This window comes from Streptopelia decaocto, assembly GCF_964273445.1.
Source record: "Streptopelia decaocto genome assembly, chromosome: 11".
Lineage (NCBI taxonomy): Eukaryota > Metazoa > Chordata > Aves > Columbiformes > Columbidae > Streptopelia > Streptopelia decaocto.
This window is the reverse complement of record NC_138666.1, coordinates 21113795-21138731: the sequence shown is the minus strand read 5'-3', so window position 1 is coordinate 21138731 and position 24937 is coordinate 21113795. Positions and strand designations below refer to the sequence as shown.

Sequence of the window (24937 nt, the reverse complement as noted above, 5' to 3'; positions counted from 1 at the left end):
CCATATACAGAGGGCTTAAATCAGCTTTGTCATGTTTTAATTGCCGTTTTCTCATCTCCTCGCCAAAAAAAAAGGGTTGTGGACTAGGGACAGGAACGTAACGTGACCATTCCGTTACTCCCACAGAAGCTGACTCATCTAAAAATTACCTTTTCCACTGATGTTTTTCTTACACAACGTTTTCCATGCTACTTGCAGTTTTTACTGACATGCACCCCTGGACTCTGCACTTGGATATAAGCGGAGTCTCCAAGGAACTTATTTTGAACCTTTACGTATAGAGAGATGTCTTACATTATTGGAGCCTATTAAATCCTCATGGTCCACACAATACTGAATGTGAGAGCTTTTAAATCCACATTTCATAGAATCTCACCTGAATGTATGCAGAAGGATATTCACTTGGTTAGTTTGATGTTAAAAACATAATAAAAGCCACAAACAGCTTACCTGAGCCAAGTAATAGATGGCACAGAAATCCTTTTGTGGGGTGGAGTTATGTCATCCAAATGCCTAAAATTTCATAATAAATAAGTGTATATATTTCTCAGCATGTTTTTATTGAAAGTTTACATTTGGTAAAAAGAAAGTTAATGTCTCAAAATCAGACCTACAAAAGTTTGAGGAATAAAGTTTTCATAAACTTTTTTTATTTCTCCTACGAAAGAATGCTTGCAAATAGGTGTTAACCGTCACGATTGCTGAACACCTGCATACTGCTATTCGGTCCTCCGAAGTTGTAAAAATCATCTATCTACAAGTAGCACACTGTTTACAAATAACCAAGCTTTCCGTTGGTTTTGAAATGCAAGTGAAATGAATTTTGGTTTTCAAAACCAAAAGAGCGAAGGCACTTGTTAAATAAACCACCACCCGCTGGAGAGCGCTCCCTGGAGTTGTTTCCCGGCTCTTGTCTTGCAGGTGTCTGCGCACACTGGTGTCAACCTGCTCCAATCAGCTATGTCCTATTTCACGGAGAGAACAAACTCAAGCTTTTAACTATTAAATTCTTACAACAAGCAGGTTCTTATAATGTTATTCAAGATGAAGACCTGGATAATTTCTCAGAGTTCAGTCTGACAGACTTCATGTTGTTAGCTGGTCCCTGGTACAGGATTACTGCTTTCCCAGCCAGCCAGAGATCGTGGGGGGACAGGGATCCCAGCTTGCGCGTGTTCCGCAGCCAGAGGTCCAGAGATCCGCCAGCATTTGCACAGGACTGTGCTCCACACCCAGGAGCCTTCACCCCGCCAGGCTGCTGCAGAGCCTGGGCCGGCAGCTCCTGGGTGCAGCTCCTGGGTGCAGCTCCTGGGTGCAGCTCCTGGGTGCAGCCGCGTGCCGCCCGGGGACGCCGACCCCTCCGCCGCCCACCTGCACCGCGGCTCCACCACGGCAGCTCTGCAGAACGCCGACCCCTCCGCCGCCCACCTGCACAGGGAGGACAGGGGGGGTTTCCTAAGTAATTCACCATCACACATGGAACAGAGAATAGGTTCAAAGTGTGTGCAACGTTTTATTGAAAAAATACGAATGTTCTGTACATAAGTACAATTCAACAGGTTCGGTAAAATCTCCAGAGACTTATTGGTTAATATAGGTTGTCTTTTCTTCTTTTTCCTCTAAGGGCATAAAGCATACAACGAAGCAGCAGGTCCCCTGTACTTGTGCAAGTGCAACCCCGTGGCGGTGCGGCAGCATAGCGCCTGGCTCTGCACGCGGGACTCCAGCATGCTCAATGTACTTTGGATGGTCTGCAAGAAATTTAAAGCATGGAAGAACTGCACAGAACTGGTCCTTCAATCCACTGATGATTCAAAATTTATTGTGAGATCTCTGTTATCCTGAACAGTCTGCATCTGCGTATCCAATATTTCTGACAAATAAATACAAAAATAAATAGGGATCTGGCCTCACAGAACCTCAAGTCTCAGAAGCAACACAATTTGTAGCAAGCTACATACATAATTTCAACTATATCAACATAATTTATTTAAATCTCTATCAATAAATGTATTAAAAGTATAAATTCTTATCCAATACTGAGAGTCTAGTTCTGGAAATAAACCCAGAAAAACAGAGCTTTTTCAGTCCTCTCTTACAATTTTAGTGTAGTCTTAGAAAATGCTTTATAGCTGAACTTCAGCAGAAACTAGCTGCTATATAATGTAATTCTATTCCCCAAACCTAATATAAAAAGCTTTTTAAATCTTTTTACAGTAACTGGCTTTCATGTCCTAACTTTACATACAGTTACTAAAAATACGGCACACAGCAGTGCCAACTAAAAATAGGTTTAGTGTTAAGGTTACATGCACAAATGCTGGAGTACCAAAGCAGAAACTGAATAATGTAGCAGCTTCACAATTAACTTATGTTGCTAATTGGATGATGTAACAACACTGCAATCCCAAAGATATGTATGTTGCAAACGGAAAGACAACGAATAGGAGTGGATGAGGAGAAAGTGAGGCAAAAAACCTTTTTTTCTTCTCCATTTTAAAGTGGAATGTCTGTTATCGCCAAGAAGGTAAATGTAGACCAGCGTTAGAAGTTGTACTAAATCAGGAGTAAATTGTGATGACTTCTCGGCCACCTCCTCTAACAAGTAATACTCTCTCCAGACCCTCAGTCAAGACTTCGAGAAACTCCATGTCTGTTTTGGTCAAGTTAAGGACAAATATCGAAACCAAACGACACAGTGATTAACCTCTGTACTGGGTTTATGTGGCATGGTTTGGGTAACAAGGAGGCTGCAGAAGCATCCTCAGTGAGATGAGACATGGGGCTGCCCCACATCAGACAGAGCCACTTTCAGCCAGCTCCAAAACGAACCTGCCTCTGCCCCACACTGAGCCGGTCAGTGACGCTGGTGGCACCGGTTACCGTCACGCTCCCTCCCGCCGCTCTCCACGAACAGCGAGTGCTTTCCAGTCACCAGTGGCTCAGTCTCCCCAGGGAAGGGTGAAAGAATTCAGCATCTGCACCCATAATCTCAAGTTTACAATCCCTCCTGAGCTCTAGTAGCTGTTGTCGAAACCCCCCTGTGCTGAGAGGAATGTTTTTATCCTTTCTTCAGCCTGCAGAACGCTGTGAAACAGACGTCACTGCTTCTACTATCTAGATTCAGGAGAAAATAATCTTTCGGTCTGTGACTTGTGACAGCCAGTACCCTCCACTCAGTGGACACTCGGTCACACTACAGCCTGACACCATTTGTGGCAAAATCAATTCAGGAGCACAGAAGGAGGAAGATCTGCTACGTCCACCAGGCCTTGCCTGCAAGGATACAGTTTTCGTCACCATCAGTATTCTTTGGAGGACCAGGCATGTTGAGAAGAACAAGTCTGGCATCGTGGGATCTATTTACAATAACTTCATTTAGCTTCACTGCTGTGTGCATTCTTCGGACATTAGACTGGTTCCTGTGGAAGAAGCACATTGAGACGCACCGTTAGAAACACGCCTCTGAAAACTGAATTATTAAAAAGCGCACCTTAAGTCTCCTGAATGCCCTGTTAAGTTTCAACTCAACACACGGTAAAATTTTTCAAACTTAATGAGAAAGATACAAAAGAGATTTCACAGAGCTTTTCAGGTACTGCTGGTCCATCGGTTTTAAGATCCCTGGAGTCAAATTCTCCAGTTCACTAATACACTCTTTAAGAAGCACATTTTATAAAGATGATTTGTTGTCTTGCACCAGAAGTTAAAATGCACCTGCCCTGACTGCGGCCGTGTGCCTGCAGAGCCCGCCCTGCCGGCTCCCTCGCCACATCCCCGCGCTCCCACGGCAGCACGGACCGCGCACCGCATCGGCTCAGCACCGCGTCGGCTCAGCACCGCGCCGGGCTCAGCACCGCGCCGGGCTCTGCACCGCGCCGGGCTCAGCACCGCGCCGGGCTCAGCACCGCGCCGGGCTCTGCACCGCGCCGGGCTCAGCACCGCGTTGGGCTCAGCACCGTGCTGGCTCAGCACAGCGCCGGCTCAGCACCGCATTGGGCTCAGCACCGCGCCGGGCTCAGCACCGCGTTGGGCTCAGCACCGCGCCGGGCTCAGCACCGCGCCGGGCTCAGCACCGCGCCGGGCTCAGCACCGCGCCGGGCTCAGCACCGCGCCAGACTGGCACCATCGCGCTCAGCCCACGCTGCCCAGAGCGCGCTCGGCCTCTGGTGCTGAAGAGCAGCTGACATCTCCAGAGAAAGCCTGGTTTCCTACACCTGCGCGTGGGGCTCTTCTGCTGTACGATATGGAATTTAACCTTTCCTTCTGCTGGAAGCTGATGGGCCTCTCTGCCTGGCTATTTGCAAGAGAAACTTACAACCCCAGTAACTTTAAAATCTCAATCATGCTTTTAAATTTGAGTAGCCACTTGGTTCGAAAGTTATGGGAGAAAAGGTAGTAGATGCAGCATGATCTCATAAGCCTCTGCTCCTTAAGAATCCAGGCTAGGAGAGGTAACAGGATTAATTATTCAGAATATATCATCGCAAAGTGATATCAATTCATGCAGTAACAGAACTGGAAATTGTCCTTTGGGGAGTCTGAGCCAGGGAATGTTTCCTTCCTACAGGAAATCAACCATTACTTTGGTGATGTAAAAGGAAAAACTGTACAGAAATAGACTCAAAGGGAGAATAGTTTTGCAGCTTTTTTTTCTTCATTTTAATAAATTAAAAACAAGTACTAGTAGAAACAAATCGAATATGAATCTGTAGTTTTGTTAATTCAGCTTTAACATGTTATGAGTGAAATTCTTCAGTAACCTCGCTGCTCTTCTAAATACTTAGGTTTGCGAAGAAATATGTTATGTATGCAGAAAATAGAAGATGCAATGGTAAGAATAAGGTTTATTATACTAACAACACGATTTACACACTTTGAATTACCTCTCTGTTATTTCATGTTCCTATTTAATTTAGAGAAAGGACATCCCATCTTCACCATGTCAGCGTCAGAGAGCCAGGGACAACACAGAGGCCAGATTGTGTTTACAGGAAAGAAGAAACTAGCACCAGAAACAATATACTGTTATTACCTAGGTATAGTCTTGGAAAAGTAGGGAATACCAAACCTTTAGTTCTCAACTAAAGTGACATTTAAAATTCGCATCTCCCCAGTGATTTGAACATGTAGGCTCTAAGACTGTTTAGTGTCCAGAAACTGTCAGAAATAACATCATAACAGTGATGTGGAATGAGAGCTTCTCTAAATGAGTAATGTTTCCCATTACTTGTGTCATACTTTGCTTAAGAATACAGGTTCAGACCCATAATTGTTTCCTAGCGTGACTTAGTTCTTGTTAGTACAGCTCTTGTGTTTGTTACGTGCCATTTATGACACTTAGCCTAAGCGGCTGACCCAGCTCCCTTTAAAAACTTTGCTAAGACTGCTCAACTAACTCCTTTTCTCTTCTTCCATAATTACATATAGTTTTTCAGCTTTTAGTTGAGATAATGAAGTCTTCCCTCTCAACCATCTTAATGTACTTCTTAGTTAAATAACAAACTTACAAGTTTCCCCACTCTCTGAAAGCATGGAAGAAGAAAAAGTACAGGAAGTTAACACCAAATTCAGCAGAATTTCTATAGTATATAAACTATGTATGATGCATCCTAAACCAGATTTGAATTCTTGCTGATTTATTAGGAAGAAAAATCTAGAACTTTGCCAAGTATGCCAAGCTGAGCGAGTGAGCTCTTCATGTAAGATGTAGGACATCAGAGGTCACAGGAGACCACAAAGCCACAAGCTGACCTCTACTTCTAGCTATTCAAGGCGCACACATCAGGTAATACTAAGGCTGTTAGTACATGTCAGTCTGTCTTAGAGGGTTTTATCAGACAAATATTCTATTCACAGTCATTCATCACCATCTCCACAGCTTCCTCCTTGCTGTGTTAAACATCCCCGCTACACATTAGATCAGTGAAATTCTCAGTCTGGGTTTTAATTGTGTGTTTTGTTGAGATATTTGGAAGACAGGAGGAAAATTCTAATAGGATTTAACAGCTCCAACTTAGAATTTGGTTATACCAAGTAAAATATTGCAGGATGTGTGCCACATTTGATTGGTTCGAGATTCCTCAGGAGGCTGACTGCTGTGTCTTCAGTAGGCAGCTCTCAATGTTTATTGCACAAGTCTAAATCGAGGATTAGGAGACAAAACCACAGCACATCTGGTTTCAGGAGGTGCAAGCTGTTGGCTCTGACAAGACTCACGGCTTAATTGTGATGAGATCTCTAAAGCTTCCCACAGCGCTGCCTCGGTTCCGCTTCTCAGCGTCGCATTTCTCCTTTGTCCAGGTCATCTGGATGTTCTCAGGAACGGTGTCGGTCTCATCTTCTTCATCTGAGTAGAGGCTCTCCAGACGTGCTATTGAGTGTCTGTCCTTCACCAGCTGCGCCTGGAGGGCACGGGAACAACATGGTGAACTCAGAGATGCTATTTTAGATTCTCTGGCTCTGTTTAAGCAATGTAAGAGTGTTTGCTCCATTGTATCCTTTATTTTGTACAGTCAATATAGCATTTAGGACAGCCCTAGCCAATAATCTTACATACCAAATTGACTTTAAAAAGAGTCTCTCACATCATGACATGGTCTGAAACAATGGACGAGTCTGACTCAAGATTGACAACAAAAATAAATTGGACAAACACATGCCGAAAAATTAGATCATCTGCACCCTTCATAGCTACACGTCGTAACAGTCCAAAACGGAACCAAATCTTCAGTAGGAAAACAGGATAAATTGCGACAAACCCCAGACATCCCATATAAAGGAAAAACAAGGTCAAGAATGGGATGAGACTTACATCCTTAAGTCACTGAGTATCATTTATATTGCACATGGGAACACAAAAATCGTTTCTACAGCATATGTGCCACTATTTTTTTTTCCCAAACCAAATGATTTCTAACATGCTTTTGCAAGGACAGCAAGGCTATTCAATGACTACAGGAAATTTGGGGAAACAAAAAAGCCACACTAAAAGTATTTCCTTAAATCCTTAGAACACAGGAGTTAAATTTAAGCAGCAGCTATATAAAATGTTACCGGGAAGGCACTTTGTGTCATCCACCTCAGCAGCCCATAATAATCAACCAGAAATTACATACCTCCCTTTCCCTCTCTGTTTTTGTCAGCCTCATTTGCCTCAGCATCTGAGATCTCTGCTCCATCATAAGAGTTCTCTCGTAAGTATATGCTGAAATATCACTATTGTGCTGCAGAAATAAGAAAAATACTGTGCTTGTAATCAAGTTATAACCAAACACCACCGCTTGCAGCGTAAAGCGAAGACTGGGCTCAAATCCCTTACCATTTCTACCACTTCTACCTCTGCCTCTATTCGGAGCTGATAGAGGAAAGTAGCCAAGTCCTTCTTCATCTGGATGCTGTTATCGTCCATCTGAGCTACAGTAAAAATCCTCATTTTGCATTTTCTCCAAACCTGGTGAGGGAACGCAAACTCTCAGTGTTTGAACCAATACATTTTGCTCTAGGAAACAGAATCTTATCAATATATCCACTTGTGTTTATCAATACAGGCTCTGCTACTGGACGTCGTTTCTTTAACTAGTGGACACAGAAGCTGGGGGACAAACATTCTTTTGCTAGCTCCTTACTTTGTGCTGTTTGAGAAGAAAAGGAAGCAACATCAACATGCCTCCATCGTGTACAATCCACCAGACGTCAATGTTGCCTTCATTGTAACGCTCATGGTTGCTGGGGTAGAAAGACACGTTTTTGGGAACCAGCAGAGCCAGGTGGGCTGCGGTTGTGCAGCGAACGGTACCTGCCCCAAGGGAAGAACACACCGTTACTTCCAACTGTGCAACAGCCATCTATTGTTTTAAATTTTTTTTAAAGTACGTACAGCAACGCTTGTATAGACAGGTCAGACACAATGAACAGGAACATGAGCACTATTTCATGTTTCAAATACAAGCGTCCATCTTCAAAGCTAAGTATGAGGAGAAGGCATCTGCTCTGTTCTAACTTGACTATATTAAGTAACTGGACCACAGGGGAAGGAGAGGGATAGAGCAGAGCGTTAGCTCCAATAGTGAAAGGAGACAGGTAGGTTATGGCCAGTGAACAGACAGATTATCTAGCAAAGCAATTACAGTTTGCCATAAAAACAGTATCTCTCAAGTCTGTAACTTTTTTAAGCATCCATTAGACAGAGGAATATTAGCTGCTAGATTTATCTTTGAAGATCTTTCATAAGTTTTTTATATACAATAAGTGATATTTCAAACACGTGGCATTTTTTGTGAGAATTTATCTACTTCACAATTAATACTAGAAAAAAACAGACTAAAAACCAAAATCAGTTTCACAAGGATTCTGTTAAAATCCCCTGTATGCACCATGTGTGTAATAAACATCTGTCTGACCACGCAGAACCTTCAAAGCTCACCTATAAATGTCTTCCAGGACCTCGGGTCTTCGCTCTGTCTCCAGCCGTACGGCCATCCCAGAACCACAGTGTTATGTTTCATGCCACCGAGTCCACAGGACTGGATCAAGTGGGCAATTCCTTCTCGAACTTTATTAGCTACAACTACTTGACAAAATCCTTTCACCTTCTCGATGTCCATCATATTCTTAATAGTCTGCAAGACAGACAAGGAGAAACCTCACAAACAGAGCAACTTTAACTATTTCTCTATCGTGTGATTACAGTGTAAATTCCCAGTTCACCCATCTGCAACACATTCCAAAGCAAAGTTCTGCTCATCCACTTTCCTCAGTAAGACAGAAAACACCCACTGACTGTGAATAATACTTGTTTAAAACACACATAGTTCCCTTCCAAACAGAATTATTTCTAACAGATTAAGATAAGGGCTTTTTTGCTTGTGCTACAATCTCTTATTCACAGCAGTAGTTAGTGATATCTGTTACTATCTAACTTTCCATTTTCTAGTCCTCAAACACTCACCTTTTTAAACCCAAGGTTAATAACTTCATTCAGATTTCCAGTTTCAGAGTTCTATGTAACATGCTGTGTTATTACATGCAGTTTACAAACATAAACACCAACTCCCCCCACCTTTCAAGAATACCACACCCTTTATTTGTTTAAAAACCAGGCAAACGTGATCAACACGCAGGCCCATGAATTCGTTTTCCCTTTGTAACAGTTTTCCTGTATAAAAAGCCTCTAGGGATGAAAACAGTGATGTGCTGCTACTACACGGATGTAAACAGGGCTGTGATGTCGTGTTTACACAGTGAGGAAGATTAAATGATTTCTTAACAAAGTTTCAGGGCCACCTTTCAATGCTTTTCGTAATAAGTTTATCACCACACCAAAAGACACATAAGATTTGCTACATTTACAGTAACTGTCAGCTATTGAAATGTTTCTTGGTATGCTGCTCAGAAAACTAAATAGTCCTCTTCCCTCCATTAATCAGCATACATAAACATCCTGGTAATTATTTCTTAAAAAAGAAGACAGTTTTACACAAGTTGCAACCGCTGATCTTATTACATTCCCAAAGCCGCCACTGGCGGCTGAAACATGTTCACAAGCCCTTCGCTGAGCTACCACCGCTCAGCCGGCTCTGTGTCTCCCAGCAGCGTTACTGATGCGCTTCTTACCCATGGGTGACTATGAAACTTTTAAGCTATTTGCCCACTCGCCCCGTTTTACTTCAGGAATTTGTTTAAGGCACTGACTTGTTCAGCAGCCTGGGCTTCTCCGTAAGTTTCCAAGAAATTCCCTTGGATCACTGATCCTATGATAGTCAAACCTTTGCCAGCTTTCAGCTGAGATGCAAATGTTAACAATCTAGGGTATTTCACATGCAAATCTTCATCAAGTTTCAGAAGCACCAGCAACTGAGGCCTGGAAAAAAATCAAAAACGAAATGTATTTTTTACTAAGGCTTTAACAAAAACACTTCCGAAAAAAGCTGCCTCTCTCATCACTTTAATTGTGCTTGAATATTAACTCTGATACAGCACATTCTTTCTGTTTCTCACACTTTAGAGGGGTTTTAATTAATATTTTATTTCTCTTGATTAAAAGCAGATTTGAAGCACTGAGGGAATTCCTCTGCTGCACTGTTTTGACAAACAAAACCCGTTCATGTACTTAGTTTAAGAGGCTTGCATTACTGTTTTATTTATGCGATTGATTTTCACGGCTCTGTAAAGTACTACTGGAGCACACTGTTGACACTGTAAGGCTGTCCTTCAGACCTACCTGCAAACTTGTGCCAAGCAGCTGGGAAACAAGAGTATTTTCATCTAAACGCAGATCCCACCTGCTTTCTTTCCCTTAAGGTATTGTTGCATATGGAGTTATTTTCTCTCTTAAGCTATGGCTGAGCAAGTATACAAAGATGTATAAAATTCTCCTCTTTGGTAGATTCTTGGTCCTCTTGTTCAGAGCCTAAGCGCTATGCAATGCATAACTGAGAGTTCGTAATCTGTCTTTAACACACAAAGCCAGAGGGTGAAATGCTTTCCACTGTTCCAGTTTTCAATCCTAGAATGACAGCAGTGACTGCTTTGTGCCCCCAGTGCAAATTACCACGGGCTGCTGGACCTGTGTCCTGAGGCCTCCACTGCTCCCCCAGGCTTCACTTCTGAACTCACCAACTTCAGAGGTCAATTAAAGACCCAAAGGACACAGAAGCTCTGCCCATATGGGGCCCACACAGGAGGGCCTGGGCAGCGACAGGGCAGCTTACCACAGACTCAGCACCTTTTTTTTTTTCCCTTCAGTATTCTGGGCATTTAAATTCATTCACACAGCCCAAAAGCTTCTTGTTTGAAGTCCAGTTTAATTCCGTAAGTATGTAGATAATCATGACAGTGCATTTAGTTAGTTCGGGGTGAGTACCTCCAGTTCTTGGTGTGCGGAGGCCCCTCCTCCAGTCTCAGCAGGGCGTATCTCGCTGCGCTGAGGGAAAGGCCCCGGATACCATCACCCCATTCCTTCTCCGCACTGTGAAGAACACATAATTCAGCCAACGTATGGTTTCATGAACATCTACCTGCACACTTACAGTTACACTACAGAGATTATCATTCCCTTATAAGGAGTTTAATAATGTGATCCACAGCATGCACTGCATGTACATTTATCATTTGTACATGTATGTCTGCAGTACTTACACGTATTGCATGAGAGAAATGCAATGTTTTAGTCAAATACATAACCGTGTGGTACCACAACACATTCTGTGTTTAATTTGTAACCAACAATCCACTACAGAGAATGCTTCCCAAGCACAAACAGGCATTTCAGTACCCATTTTGCTAAAAATTAAGTTATACAGCCTTACTACATCCTGACTCCATCAGGTATTAACCATCTCAGGCAACCGAAGCTGCAGATTCAGCTTTTCAAGGACTGTTCTAGACAGACTTTTGCACCAGGTACACTGGAATAAGAAGGCTGCCCTCAGGTGTTCTGGCCCTGAAGTAATTACGTGTGAGAGACAGCAGAAGGGTAGATCCCAACCAGGGTTTCTGCTTCCTGTGACTCTCAAGTGTTACCAAACGCCTCTAGAGGCTTAACAACAAAGCACTTCAGGGGCTTTTGCGTAGCACTGACACAGTAAAACAATGGAAAAAATAAGGGAAACCCTGTAAGTCGTATCTCTGCACAGTTCCTTCTCCAAATGTGAAGGCCAGAGATAATTCATCAAAACTAGACCCAATCTCCTTCCTACCTTTTCCTATCTAGTGAATACTTACCCTTGGTATTCAATGTACTTGTAAATCATGCCTGCAATAAGCATAGCTACCAAAGCGTAGTACCAAGATGAAATGAACATCAGTGCCAGGCAAATACTCATGCCTAAAAATGAGAGGGCCCTAAGACAAAAAGAAAATATATTAGTGAATAGTGGGGTAGAAAAAAGCTGAAACACAAGTCAATTATTCTCTTGCTCTTTTTTCTTTAAATTGTCTATTCTGACCTGACAGTGAAAGTAAAGCTTCCCGTGAATCTCCCTAATCCGAACAGTTTTAGCATCCTGTTGTTGAAATGCAACTCTGATGCCATTAACTATCTGGGTCTCACGCACAACAAATATTACATCCAAGTACTCTTGTCTAGGCCTGATATCCAGAGGAAAGAGAGGTGCCCACGACCCTCATGGAAGGAGCGATTCCAAACCCCACACCGCAGTGCACAGCCCAGGCACCGAGTGTTCTTTTGCTTACCAGTGATAGTATTTAAATCGGGGCCGCCAGTTGGGAGTTCTAAGAAGTGTCTGCACAGCACACGCGAGATTAACGAAGAGGTAACACATCAGGAAAAACCTGCAAAGAAAAAAGTGAAAAGCCCTTCAGCTCACGCAGAGATCCTGGCATATATTATAATCACATTCATGATTTACAGTCAAAATATGGCTGCCCTGTCATGTGTGACCATTCCTCTGATTTTTATTAGCTCAACTATCAGTAAAAAGTAGTTAGAACAGTTTTTTAGTTGAATCAAGTTAGATCTATATTAATTCTGGGATAACAATAACATTTCCCTAAAGAAAATAACAATCTAGCTATAGTAAAAAGATGTTTATTCAGAGCATATTCCAGACTAGAAACAAACAGACTTACACGTAGAGCCTCATGTCAGATAATTCATAGAAATAACAGAAGTGGAACTCAGACTCCAATAATTCTCTTTACTCGTTTAAGATATGGTTCTAGAAGGCCATCCAATTAACAAAACTCATTAGACTGTCAGTCTTCCCCAGCTGGCCCCTCCCCACCCTTTTTTGTTTTTTAACAGCAGCCACCCCGTTTCTTACATGGAGAGAATTGGGGCCACCATGTCAAGGGAAGCAATAAGGATTCCCAGCTCGGCAATTAATGCTGTTAACAGAAGAGCCCATGTCGGTTCACCATTCGCTTTTCCGTGACCAAAAATCTGAAGAAACAGAAATATTAAGTGTATCTTCCAAACATTTCGTAAGGTTATAATGAAAAAAAAACCACCCACATTTAAAAAAAACCCAGTTATTTTCTTACATACTTTTTTCTCTAGAGCAAGGAGTCAAATTATTCTAACGGCTTTCTGCGCTTCACTGAATTAAATGTTAGACTTCTTCATAAAATTATCATATACGTCTATTCAAACTCCTTTAAAGTTATTCCTAGTTTCTAACAAAAGAAAATAAAGCATTAAAATAAAAAATATTGACTTCACTGGAATGCTGGACAAACCAGGGAACACCAGTTTAATTTCCGAGAGCTCAGCGTCAGGGCTGGTCAGTGGCTGTGCGCAGAGCGCTCGGCACGCACCCAGAGGAAGGGGATGATGTTGTCCTTGGCGATGGCCTGCAGCAGCCGCGGCGCCCCGGTCAGGCTCTGCAGCCCGGCCCCGCACGTCGAGAAGAAGGACCCCACCACGATGACCCACGGCGAGGGCCACGACAGGGTGCCCACCACCAGGTTCTTGTTCACCGCGTCGCCGTACCTGCGGAGAGGGACACCCAGACGGTCACGTTCAGAGCAGTGTTCTACACTCACCTTTGTTCTTTTGGGTCCATTTTAAGACATCATTTAAATATTACTAAATATTACATATTGTCTTTATTAGGAAAGATAAAAAGTAGTAAGCAACCCGAGTTACTTTTGATACACAGGAAGTGTCTGCAACCTGATTTCAACAATTCAAAAACTTTCTTCTGCCTATGTATCGTAAGATTTACATTATTATCACAACATTATTTTCTATTTTCACCTAGAAAGATGCAGTTCTTAACAAGAACTTAAGTTTAATGTTTAAAAGTCCCAACACAATCCAGTATCAGACCTCCCTACAAAAGACTGGAGGGTTTATTTGGTTGGTTGGTTGGTTTGGTTGTGGCTTTTTTTCTCAGACAATTATACTCACAAGCGCTTCATTGCTTATGCCCTGGCAAGAGTCCATCAATGTGAGGGAAGCTGTCAGAGAAAGCACTTGTAGACTCTAGTACTGGGAACACTGTTATCTGGTTTACAGTCAGAAATGTCTGATAACTAATAATCCCAGGGCAGAGATAACCACACACCCAACTTTATCCAATTACGGATAGCTGGTTGCATTTCTTAGTTTGGCTTCTATGCAAGAAAATAATCACAAATGCTATGAGGAAATACTTCATCCTATGAATACCAGCTATGAATACAGCGTATGCAGATAGAGATGTGTGTTACCTGCCTGTCTGGCACGTGTCAGGGGGAGCACATTACACTAGTTGTTGGCTTGGTGGGCCGTGGTCAGCAAGCACAAGAAAGAGCAGCTTCGCAAGCTTTGCTGACGCACGGCACGCTGAAACCGCTCGGCTGCTCGGCTGGCTCTGCTGGCGCCACCGTGCCGGCACAGAGAGCAGCAGCAGCGCCTCGGGCGGCGGGGAAGCCAGACAACAGTTCGCAAAGAGTAATTTTGCCAAACTCAGTAATTAACAAAAACAGGACAATGAATGAGGGGAAAAAAAAAAAAAAAAATCAAGGTTCATCTGGACAAGAACAAAAGAAAAACAACAGCTCGTTGTTGTTGTTTTGTATCTTGGTTCTCTAGGGAAGAGAGAAATCAGAAATCTGTGATGTACTGTTAGGGTCCTGGTCTCTGAATGAGTGCCCCTGGAAACTGAAAAGGGCGCGCTGACACACAGCAAAACAGCTTTGGGCAGGTGGAGGAAGGAACTAAGACACAGGATGGAAAATCTGTATCGAATCGAATACAAGAAGAGTCTCAAAAAGTTGTTGAGAGTTTACATTCAAATATGGTTTAAAAGGTGACCAGAAGTAAAATTAAAAAAACATAACAATAAGTGGGGGAGGGGGCCAGCATGAGATGGGAAAGAACACAACTTCCCTGCAGAAGAGAGCACTGAAACGGTAACACTTACTTGTCTCTCAGGACTACACCTTCTATGCAGGCTCCAAATAACAATACACAGCTGAAGTCTGGAGTACAGGGTGTGCTAAGGAAGTAACATTTATTTAGACATGGCAGATGAACGCAATTGTAGAAAGTGTTGTGGAAAGTCCAACAAGTGTCTCTGTTCTACAGCATCTGCACTGCAGCATCTCCACAGGCACAGGGCAAGGCTGGTGGGTACATTACGGTCTCGCTGCTCATGTATACCTTCTAACACTGAATGATAAAGTTACTATTCTAAGTTTCAATTTTTTAAAAAGTTTAAAATATTATCATAAAGAAGATATCTTCAGATACAAGAAGAAAGAAAAGAATGATCTTTCAATATCAGTTTCTGTTCTATACTAGCAAATTAAATTGATGTTTACATATAAAATTACTTGAATATTTGGTTTCTTATTAAACTGTACTGCTACTGCATTGGGGAGTACAAAATACTTCAGGTTTTTTTGATCCAGCCTTACAGTAAAGTTTTTGATCTTGTGCTTTAAGTTTATATGAATGGTTAAATCCTGAACTCTACCCCCGAAATGCAGTTGTAAAATACAAAGAGTAACAAACATTGATCACTCCTAAAAATCAGGGTGGAAGCCTTCCACTGGTGGCGTGTTAATGTCTACACGCGGAGTTACCCACCACAAAGTGAGTTTTGATCTGCAAGTATTTTAACACCAGCGCTGGGGCTGTGTCTGTGACCTGGTCTAAGGCTTGTTAAATTCCTAGGAAATGCAGACTCCTTGGAACAGGGACGGTTCCCAAAAAACATCTGCAGAGGCTGCACTCCCAGGGGCTGGGCCCCTGACTTACCGCTCGGCAAGCTGTGCCAACAGCCAGGTTCCCATCAGCAGGATCCCAGGAGAGTCACCGCCTTGGCCAGCTGCCCTTGGACTGGGACTTTTCCAGAAAGCTCTTACAATCCATTTTGGAAGTCCTTGCTCATATTAATTGCTTTTTGCCTTTTTTTTTAACCTCCTATGTTGACAAATTGTAGTTTAAGACACCAACATCTAGAGGAAGCTGAAAGAGCTTGGCTTCATCTTTTCTCTATGAGGAGAGATTAAGACGGTCTTTCCTAAGCAAAGCTCCTGTGGTCCTAAGCCCTGAAGAGGTCAACCACGTACAAAACTTGACAACTTCAACTGGGAAAAGGGTTGTTCCTCTGAACACACACTCAGCACCCACAACTCTGGTACGAGGAACATGCTCATATTCTGAAAGTTAAGTACTCCGGGCCCAGGGGGAACAGGCAGGAAACAGCGAGTCTCTCACAGCTACGAGGAGCTCGGGACCCAGCACGGCGCTCGTGACGCTTCCAGCGTGCCCGCCGGGACGTGCGGGCGATCGCGGAGCAGCACTCGATCAGATGGCTGTGCTAAAAACCAAAGCGGTGGGGAAAAGCCCTGTAAACTGATGTAAGAGCATCTCGGCTCACTGACTCCAAAATAACTACATAAATTCATTGGTACCAGCGAGCAGCTGCCTTTATGGCTTTACATATGAACCTTCCCTGCCCCAACCCCAGAAAAACCAAAACCAACACACTTGGGGAACATCTAATCTAATTTCTAACTTCAGTTTATCTTGCCCTAAAATGTTCAAGAAAGCATATACTCCTCAATGTCACACAAAGGCTTGTTTTCTAAGGAACTGAAATTTATGATCTCTCCCATTTAAAGCCTTCCCTCATCTTAATAATCCACTGCACACTAAGAAAAAAATATATATGTACCTGTATTCCACCAGTGTGAAAAGCTATAGATGACTATGTAGCAAAGAAAAACAACAGAAATGCAAAAGAAAACAAAAAACCCAACACAGAAAGGGAGATGGAAAACAACAGGATAATAATTCTGATGCTTTCAGCGCAAGGACTCTGGTGTTTTTGACTGACCAGTCATACTCACATTGGTATTTCAGTCACCCGAAGGCAGTTCCACAAACCAGGTAACGTGGTCATTCATCTGAGTCACAACGTGCCAGGACTCTACTCATTTTAAAAGGATACAGACTAGCGATGTGGTGACAATGGCAAGAATTGTCCCAACAGGAATGGATTTCTGTGCATCTTTGAGGTCCCCTGATCTGTTTGAACCAGCCATGATACCTGAAAATACATTTGGACATAAGATCAAGGGAGAGAAGAAACCTCAGAGGCCCAGGATGCCCTCTTGTCCCTTTTGTCCCAGAGTTCTCACCAGTCACTGAAGGAAAGAAGATGCCAACCAGTACCATGAATGAAGTAGCTATATCTGAAAGCACATACAGATGAAGGTTGTTCTTCTGGCCTGCTACATCAACAGACGGGTGATGTGCTTTCTCCAGTATCTCTCCTTTCTCCAAATAATTGCTCCATAAGTTGTCTTCAATGTTATTATCACACCACAGAAAAGAAAAGCATGTTTCAGTTCAATCCTGTTGTCATTATAATGGGTCTACAACTGAATTCATGCAATTCAGTGATCAACACAAATTAAGGCATATACAAGTTACATGAAAGAAAATTAGTATTGCATGCCTTCAAGGGAACCTGTAACAAAACCAATAAATATGTATGAGCAGTCTACAGAAGTCCAGGCCCATTTTATCCTTTTGTATTACTAAATGTAACATGAACTTCACACCTATTTTAACCTCAAGAAATACATTTAATATCTTTAATGAATGACCATGCCCACTCACGATAGCTCAGAGAAACCAAAGCAACAATATTGACCAGCTTTCTAAATATAAATGGATTTGTTACTCAGACAGTGTAAAAATTACAAAATTGTATCGGTGACATTTAAATTTCGCTAACAAGCACTGAGTCCATTCTAGAAACCAGACTACTGGCTTCTGTGAAAACGGGAACCTGTTCTCTGGAGTCTGGTTCAACAGTGAACACTTCTCAATTATATTATAATTATATTATAATCAGGAGCAGGCAAAGGACGAGGTATGTGATTTTTATACAAGGACTCTCATATTTCAGGACATAATCTTAACCTGTCTAAAATGGAGAGTCCTAGCTACAGAGAGTTCTGAAAAACTTCAAACAACTTGCTCATGTTAGCAGACTTTCTGCTGAAATTATCAGACGAACAAGGCAAATTTAATCACTTTTAGAGCAGACCAGTACTGTATCAGGAGAAAAGTGCCATCTACTCTTTCTCAAGATTATAAGGCTTGGTTTTCTTTACTGAAGATAATTTTCTTCGCTGTAATTACATTTCTTCAGTCCCTCTTCCTTAAGCAGCAGGGAACAGTTCAACCCCTTTTTGCTCAGCATGCCTCAATAACCTGCCATACCTTTTAAAATCCCGCTGGCAGCCCCTGGAATTCCTGCTATCTCAGAGACATTGTTCATTAGGAAATAGTCATCACAGTTCTCCGTGGTTAAGTTTTTAGTGTGGCAGAAGAGCTCCCAAAGCTTAGAGGCCACAGTAATGTTATCCTTGACTATGGTTTTGGCACAAACATCAAACTGATCTCTTGACAAAGTCCTGTTGCCCAACATGCAAATCCTGGAAGGGAAACATGAAAACCAGTGTTATTACCTGGTACCGGGAAGAGGAAATCCACCCTTCCCATCACTCTTCTTTCACATCATGGGAACGTGAACTGGCTCTGGTCTGCTACGTTATTTCTCAGCTTGAAAAGCTGGTGGTAACAGGACAAAGACTCTGTTTCCTTCGAGGGTCAGAAGTACAAAGCTACTTCTCCAACAATTTTGAGAGAGGTATAAAAAGCTGCACTAGTGTGATTTATTGAATTTGGTAAATTTACCTTAAACAATGAAAGGGAAAGATTAGGCAACATTTTTGTTTTCATTTAAACAGAACTACTGGAGTGGAAGAGATCTGAAGAATACTAGCATTCAGAGTGCTAGATCTTTCGAATAGCTAAAGATACGTGGAACTGCATTATCCCAGTTCCTGCCCAGTAGCACTCCAGTGACCCCTGACAGTGTCGTTTAAGAATCAGGAACGTACATTTCAATCACAATGAGCAACGATTCTTCTTGTCAAAGGTACAATGCATAATTGCTGAAATCCCCCAGTGCCCGTTGCATTTCACCTAACCACAAATATGGTTTATTCCAGTACTGACAATTTTTAACCCACTCGTCCAAAGATGGTTCCACAAGATACGATGATACAACATAACAGCTTTCTGCCACTAAATTTTCATTAAGCTTCTCTTCCCGATGCCAGAAAACAAACAAACAAACAAGTTTTGTTTCTTCCATTTTAGTAAGTTTAATTCTTTCACAGGTCTCATCAAGTACCAGAGCCAGGAAAACTGAAGATACGGGGCCACTGCTGTCAGGTTTGCAAGCCTGTGAACTGTAACTTCAGAGAGGCCTTCCCCTCCGGAATTAAAAATCAATACAGCATCCGGTTACTCCAGCAGAAGAAAATCCAATACAGCCCAAGGGAAAAAGGAGAACATTCAAGAACAATCCAAGAGATAATAAGGGGGATGTAGAGACACTGCTTTATTTTTACTGCTGTAAACCTGCCACTGTTGTAAAACATTATAATCACTGGGCCCTAAATATCTAAAGGGAGCACTTGAGGGTTGCAAGGACTCAGTTATGGTCACGACATTTTAAGATGAGAATAATTATGCAGGCTCAACTCCTCTATTTCCATTCCATTCATCTCTCGTCAGCAGTATCAGGAAATACTGTTTGCATTTCTGGTAAAGCACACGTATCCACATTATTGCTGCTCCTGCTCCAAGTTTAAAAACCACATGCCATGTTTAACCGCCAACCCAGCAAGGAACAGGTGTGCTGTGTCCAGAGCAGGGCTGCCCGTGCGGCAGAGCAATCCGCTCCCAGCCCAGGGGCGCTTTTGCAGGAGCCTCAGCACAGCCCCACCACCACACCTCCCGCATTCCTCAGGGATGTTCTGCCCCTTAGCAAGCAGCTGCATCACGCAACCGCACTTTCCAGCCACGAAGGCAAAACATCATGTCTGACTGGCCTGCGAAAAATGGACCTGCCGAGCTGCCTCCTGCTGAGAAAGACGGCCATCAATGGCCCAGAACTCCTGCCAAGATTCACGTCGGCAGCCGTGGGCTATGACACCGGATTGTCTTTAGAGGAGGCAGAGAAACGTCAGCCTCCATCAACCTGTGTACTCACCACGAGACTTCATTCTACCGAAACAGGTAGAGAACGCAATAATGCATTCATTTTAGCGTAAGAAATGCGTATGCCACCAACTCTGCATGCAGAAGACTATCACTGTCACTATGTACAGCTGAAAAAGCTAAATTCACAAAAAAGGTACCTTTGGCAATGTACAAAGCACAAGTTCTAAGTAACTTCCATTGAACCTCATCTTCCAGACCTGTAGGCAAAGTTACACCCCATTGAGAAATATTACTCACGGAAATTCAGGTGGATCAAAGATGGACTTGATAGCTCCCGCATAAATGGACAGGATGGATATTACTACACAGGCCAAGAAGAGGGAAGCAAATTTGTTAACATATTTCACGCCTACAAAGACCACCACTGCCATTAGGATGAGGAATACAGTTCCATACACCCTCATGTTGTTCAGCATAGCACTGGACACATCGTGGGCACCAGAAGGATGAAAAATCGCTGCTTGTGGCACAATATATGTCTGAAATGAGAAGAAAGCAAGCTGAAGGAAGGCAGGAACAGAACTCTGCCCATTTACTGTAGTGATCTTGTACCTATGCTAGAAATGTACATCAATTTCCAATTTGCAACCTGTCCTTCACCACAAATCCTCAGTTTATTGGAAAAGGCAAGGGCTAACAGCCCAGGCTATTTCAGCAGTACAACTGAGGCAACTCTATCAATGACACACACATATCACTGATACGGTCGTACTTCCACCTGTGTTTTCAGGAGACCTTCCGTTCTGGATACCTGTGGAGTGTGCAGCTTCCAAAGGGAAGCACTAGTGGTACGGAATTGGACACCAAGAAAATTAACTTCTGGTCTCTACCTGCAAATGTGTGTATGAATAGGGGACAAGAATACTGCAGCATTTTCTATGTGCTGTTTGTCTTAAAAGCAGGACTACTCTGGTACTACTCACCAATAAAATCTCAATGGCACCAAGGATATACATTGCTCCTGCAAACGTCGTTCCCAAATAAAAGCACAGCCCTACAGCTCCACCAAACTCTGGGCCTAATGACCTGGATATCATGAAATAGGAGCCACCAGCTATGAAACAAGAAAAGTGAGAGTACAATTACAATTTATTCATTCTTATAAACTGTAAAATATTCACAACAAGAACACAACAAAATTATAGACTGTGTATCTGCTTTCTGATACACAGGGGGTTCAATTGAGGTATCTTTTTGTTAGCATAGAGGTAACTAAAAACCAAATGAATTAATCTTTAGCCTAACTAATATCTACTATTTCTTCATAGTATCAATTCAGGCTTTGTATCCCAGCTTGAACAAACTTCTCTGGAATAAAACCACATTAACAGCTTACAGCAACTCCAAAAAACAAACCAAAGCAACCAACCAGCAGCAAAAAACCCAAAACAACAACAACAACAAAATAAACGCAAAACCCACACAAATGAAAAGTTTGCTAACCACACTTACCTGGAACAACACCATTTGTGGCAATAGCACTCATTGATATGGTTGTCAGCATAGTCTGGGAAAAACAAGGAAAAGCAAGCAATTGTGTCAACCACGTTTTGTAAAACACCACTTATTTCTTGATAGAGCAAAGCTGCCGCTGCATGTAGGATAAAATATTTCTATTTATTCTGCCTTCACTATCTGAAGGAAAACAAGGGCAGCAGGAACCGAACCGCCAGGTTGTGCGAGCTCTGCGTGAGCCGAGCGGCGCTGCACCGCGCCACGCACCGCGCCACGCCACGCACCGCGCCGCGCACCGCGCCGCGCCACGCACCGCGCCACGCACGGGGCGGGAGCATGCGGGTCCCCCCACCGCAGCGCTGAAACCCCAACGAGAGCCAGGGACCGGGACCGGCACAGGAACCGGCTCTTTGCTGCACAAACACCACCTTGAGGACCGTGTCTACACTAGACACACGTTGCCAGTTTAGAAACACTAGGGGCGAAACAAAACAAATCACATGGCTACAAACACAGCAGAAGGGTTTGGCATTAATCTGGCTTTTCTTCACACATACAGCTACAATGCAGCCTCTCCAACTTTCTCAATAGTTTCAGAGGTTACGTCACATGCATTATTTTACCTATATACTTACGCAACAGCAGCAAAGTAAAACAATCAGGAAGGACTGCAGAACTCCAGCCATTCCGACCATCCAAGTCAGCCGAAGGAAGAGAATCACCCCGAAGATATTCTGCATGCATGGTAAATACACCCCCATCAGGGTGCCCATGCTGGGTGACTGAAAAACAAGTTAACTGGCATTCATTAACTGGAATTGTTCAAAGCACAGATAACAAAAACATTCTACAACTTCAGTTTTTCAAATGGTAGAAATTTGGGAAACATAATGTAGACACACAAACACTAGTGCGCTGGACTTCCAGAAAACACGAAGCAAACTCCTAACACCAAACCCACGAATTTCTGAACAAAATCCTGTCCCATCTTCACATTTGAAGTAATTCTACTCAGCATTTAACACCAATTACTAACAACAGAATGCACATGTACTGGTTTTATTGGAGGACCACAGAGCTTCCAGTATGAAACCTGCTGAGAGCTGCAAACCTCAAGTACTGCAGATCCTACCCTGCTCCCCAAAGTTCACAAACTGTTTCATGGGAAACATACTTCTGTGATGTTACAGCTAGAGGAGATCTGGACACAATCTGGAGACACGCAAAATGAATTTTCTTCCATTTCATATATTCCATGTAAAACTAACTATTCTACCTTTCTTGTGTTTAGCATTAGCACCAGACACTTTTGACGGCGATTGAGAAAATACAAGTTAGTGACGTGACTTCACAGGAACTGCACACGACTGGCATCCAACACCACATCTTATAGATTTCCCCTTGGCCCAAATCATTATCGTCAGAGGACAGCCAGATCTGTAACGACGGAATCAAAACGCCACGGAGAAGGGGCCATGTCAAGGAATACAAAAGCGACCCCCGCGCGGGCACAGCGGGGCCGGGCACAGCCGGGACGGGCACAGCCGGGACGGGCACAGCGGGGACGGGCACAGCGGGGCCGGGCACAGCCGGGACGGGCACAGCGGGGCCGGGCACAGCGGGGCCGGGCACAGCCGGGACGGGCACAGCCGGGACGGGCACAGCGGGGACGGGCACAGCGGGGACGGGCACAGCGGGGACGGGCACAGCGGGGACGGGCACAGCCGGGCCGGGCACAGCGGGGCCGGGCACAGCGGGGCCGGGCACAGCCGGGACGGGCACAACCGGGACGGGCACAGCCGGGACGGGCCGGGCACAGCGGGGACGGGCACAGCGGGGACGGGCACAGCGGGGACGGGCACAGCGGGGACGGGCACAGCCGGGACGGGCCGGGCACAGCGGGGACGGGCACAGCGGGGACGGGCACAGCGGGGACGGGCACAGCGGGGACGGGCACAGCCGGGACGGGCCGGGCACAGCGGGGCCGGGACGGGCACAGCGGGGCCGGGACGGGCACAGCTCCGAGTCTCAAATCTCTGCGTTTTCCTGCCAAGATGTTCATTGCTTCTACATTCTGAATTTTTCTTTTGCATTTAAAAATCACACAGAATGCTGAAATACAAGGGGAAGAGAGAGTGTAACTTTTCAAAGGCTCATCCCTTCTCATGCTTCTTCCTATAAGTAAACCTCAGTTCCAGGACATATTACAGATAAGCAGTATTTAAAGAAACCCATGAACCATCATCTAAATATTAAAGGCAGGTGGCAACACTTGTTCAAATTTCACTCCACTTAGCATTAACTAAATGTAAAAATAAATGACATGCACCCTTAAAGACAAATTAGCCCTGAATCAAAAGCAGTAGTACTTAAGACAAGCATATTACTCTTACAGCAATAAATGCCTGTCAAAACTTTGCTCTTGCCTTCTTCACTATGGAAAAATTTAGTTGCCTAAGGTAAGTCAAGCCTATATTTTACTACACAAAGCAAAATACTAGAAAAATCAAATAGTTATAATATCACCACATCTAAATAAGCAACCTAGGCATTTAGTGCTTCAGCTTCTAACTACAGGTTACAATATGAAACTTCCTCATCTGCTTTCAGAATTCACCCCGCCAGAGATGAAAGAAAACTGTGCGAAGACCACGATGCGAGCACGTCCTTGTGAGAAATTCCAGGAATTGCTGACCGAATTCTTTGAAGTCAGCTTTTAATTCCTTGTGTTACTTAAGATCAGCTGCACTTGCCTCATAGACACTTCAACTCAGTTGAACCTCCCGAAGGAAAGAGGGCAACAGAACCACGTGCCGATGCTTTGAAACGGAAAACGGACTTACTATGAGACCTACCAGCACGGGGCCAGACAGATGCTACTCAGCTGTTCTGGTGTCACAGTACAGAAACAATAATTTTAAAAAATCCCTAAGACATCACCTGTCAGTGTACAAAAACTACCATCCTGTAGAACTAACCTCATCAGCTTTGTCAAGATTATGTATAAGGACAAAAGGAATTGTCTTCTGCTACTAACAGAAATGACACCTGTACATAAGCATCACGATCAGGGTAAGGTAAGGATACTTTAACAAGTTGTTCCAATGCTACAGTGGAAGAGGCTCTTCTCAGGGTACTCTTAATAAGGTACCTGTTTCCTCAAGAAGGGGTGGTTTAGATACGTTTGAGTCAAACACCTTAATCTGATTCATGTTTTGTCTTCAACTGCAAAATATTAACTGGGAAATGACTAAATAATGTTGCCAGGCACTGGGCAGGTTTTGCCCTGCATAAGAGCTTCCTATTGTCACATGAATGCACTCTGCCTCTCAAAGAGACATTCCACGTAACTTCATCATCGATCTGACCATCATCCAGCCACCCCCCTTACGACACCTCTGAACCCAGCAGCCAGCACTGAGTGAATTTATCAGACGT

General features: G+C 43.5%; 1 protein-coding gene across 4 annotated transcripts in view; it reads right to left on the bottom strand.

The window, feature by feature from the left end:
- Positions 1 to 1489: 1489 nt before the first annotated feature.
- SLC12A4 (solute carrier family 12 member 4) overlaps positions 1490 to 24937 on the bottom strand; it is a 51827-nt gene continuing 28379 nt past the window's right edge. For 3 of the 4 annotated variants that reach the window (XM_082062351.1, XM_082062352.1, XM_082062353.1), the window contains 21 exons: positions 22135 to 22281; positions 21497 to 21551; positions 20968 to 21098; positions 20282 to 20523; positions 18191 to 18405; positions 17098 to 17262; positions 16908 to 17006; positions 14871 to 14928; positions 13279 to 13453; positions 12786 to 12904; positions 12196 to 12294; positions 11725 to 11844; positions 10865 to 10969; positions 9694 to 9862; positions 8426 to 8621; positions 7629 to 7798; positions 7322 to 7453; positions 7119 to 7226; positions 6220 to 6404; positions 3289 to 3422; positions 1490 to 2653 (listed from right to left, as the gene is read on the bottom strand). In XM_082062351.1, the coding sequence (XP_081918477.1) occupies positions 2562 to 2653; positions 3289 to 3422; positions 6220 to 6404; positions 7119 to 7226; positions 7322 to 7453; positions 7629 to 7798; positions 8426 to 8621; positions 9694 to 9862; positions 10865 to 10969; positions 11725 to 11844; positions 12196 to 12294; positions 12786 to 12904; positions 13279 to 13453; positions 14871 to 14928; positions 16908 to 17006; positions 17098 to 17262; positions 18191 to 18405; positions 20282 to 20523; positions 20968 to 21098; positions 21497 to 21551; positions 22135 to 22281 (2916 nt within the window). In that variant the 3' untranslated portion in view covers positions 1490 to 2561. The remainder of the gene's footprint in view (positions 2654 to 3288; positions 3423 to 6219; positions 6405 to 7118; positions 7227 to 7321; positions 7454 to 7628; positions 7799 to 8425; positions 8622 to 9693; positions 9863 to 10864; positions 10970 to 11724; positions 11845 to 12195; positions 12295 to 12785; positions 12905 to 13278; positions 13454 to 14870; positions 14929 to 16907; positions 17007 to 17097; positions 17263 to 18190; positions 18406 to 20281; positions 20524 to 20967; positions 21099 to 21496; positions 21552 to 22134; positions 22282 to 24937) is intronic. The other variant, XR_014185052.1, reaches the window with a different exon arrangement.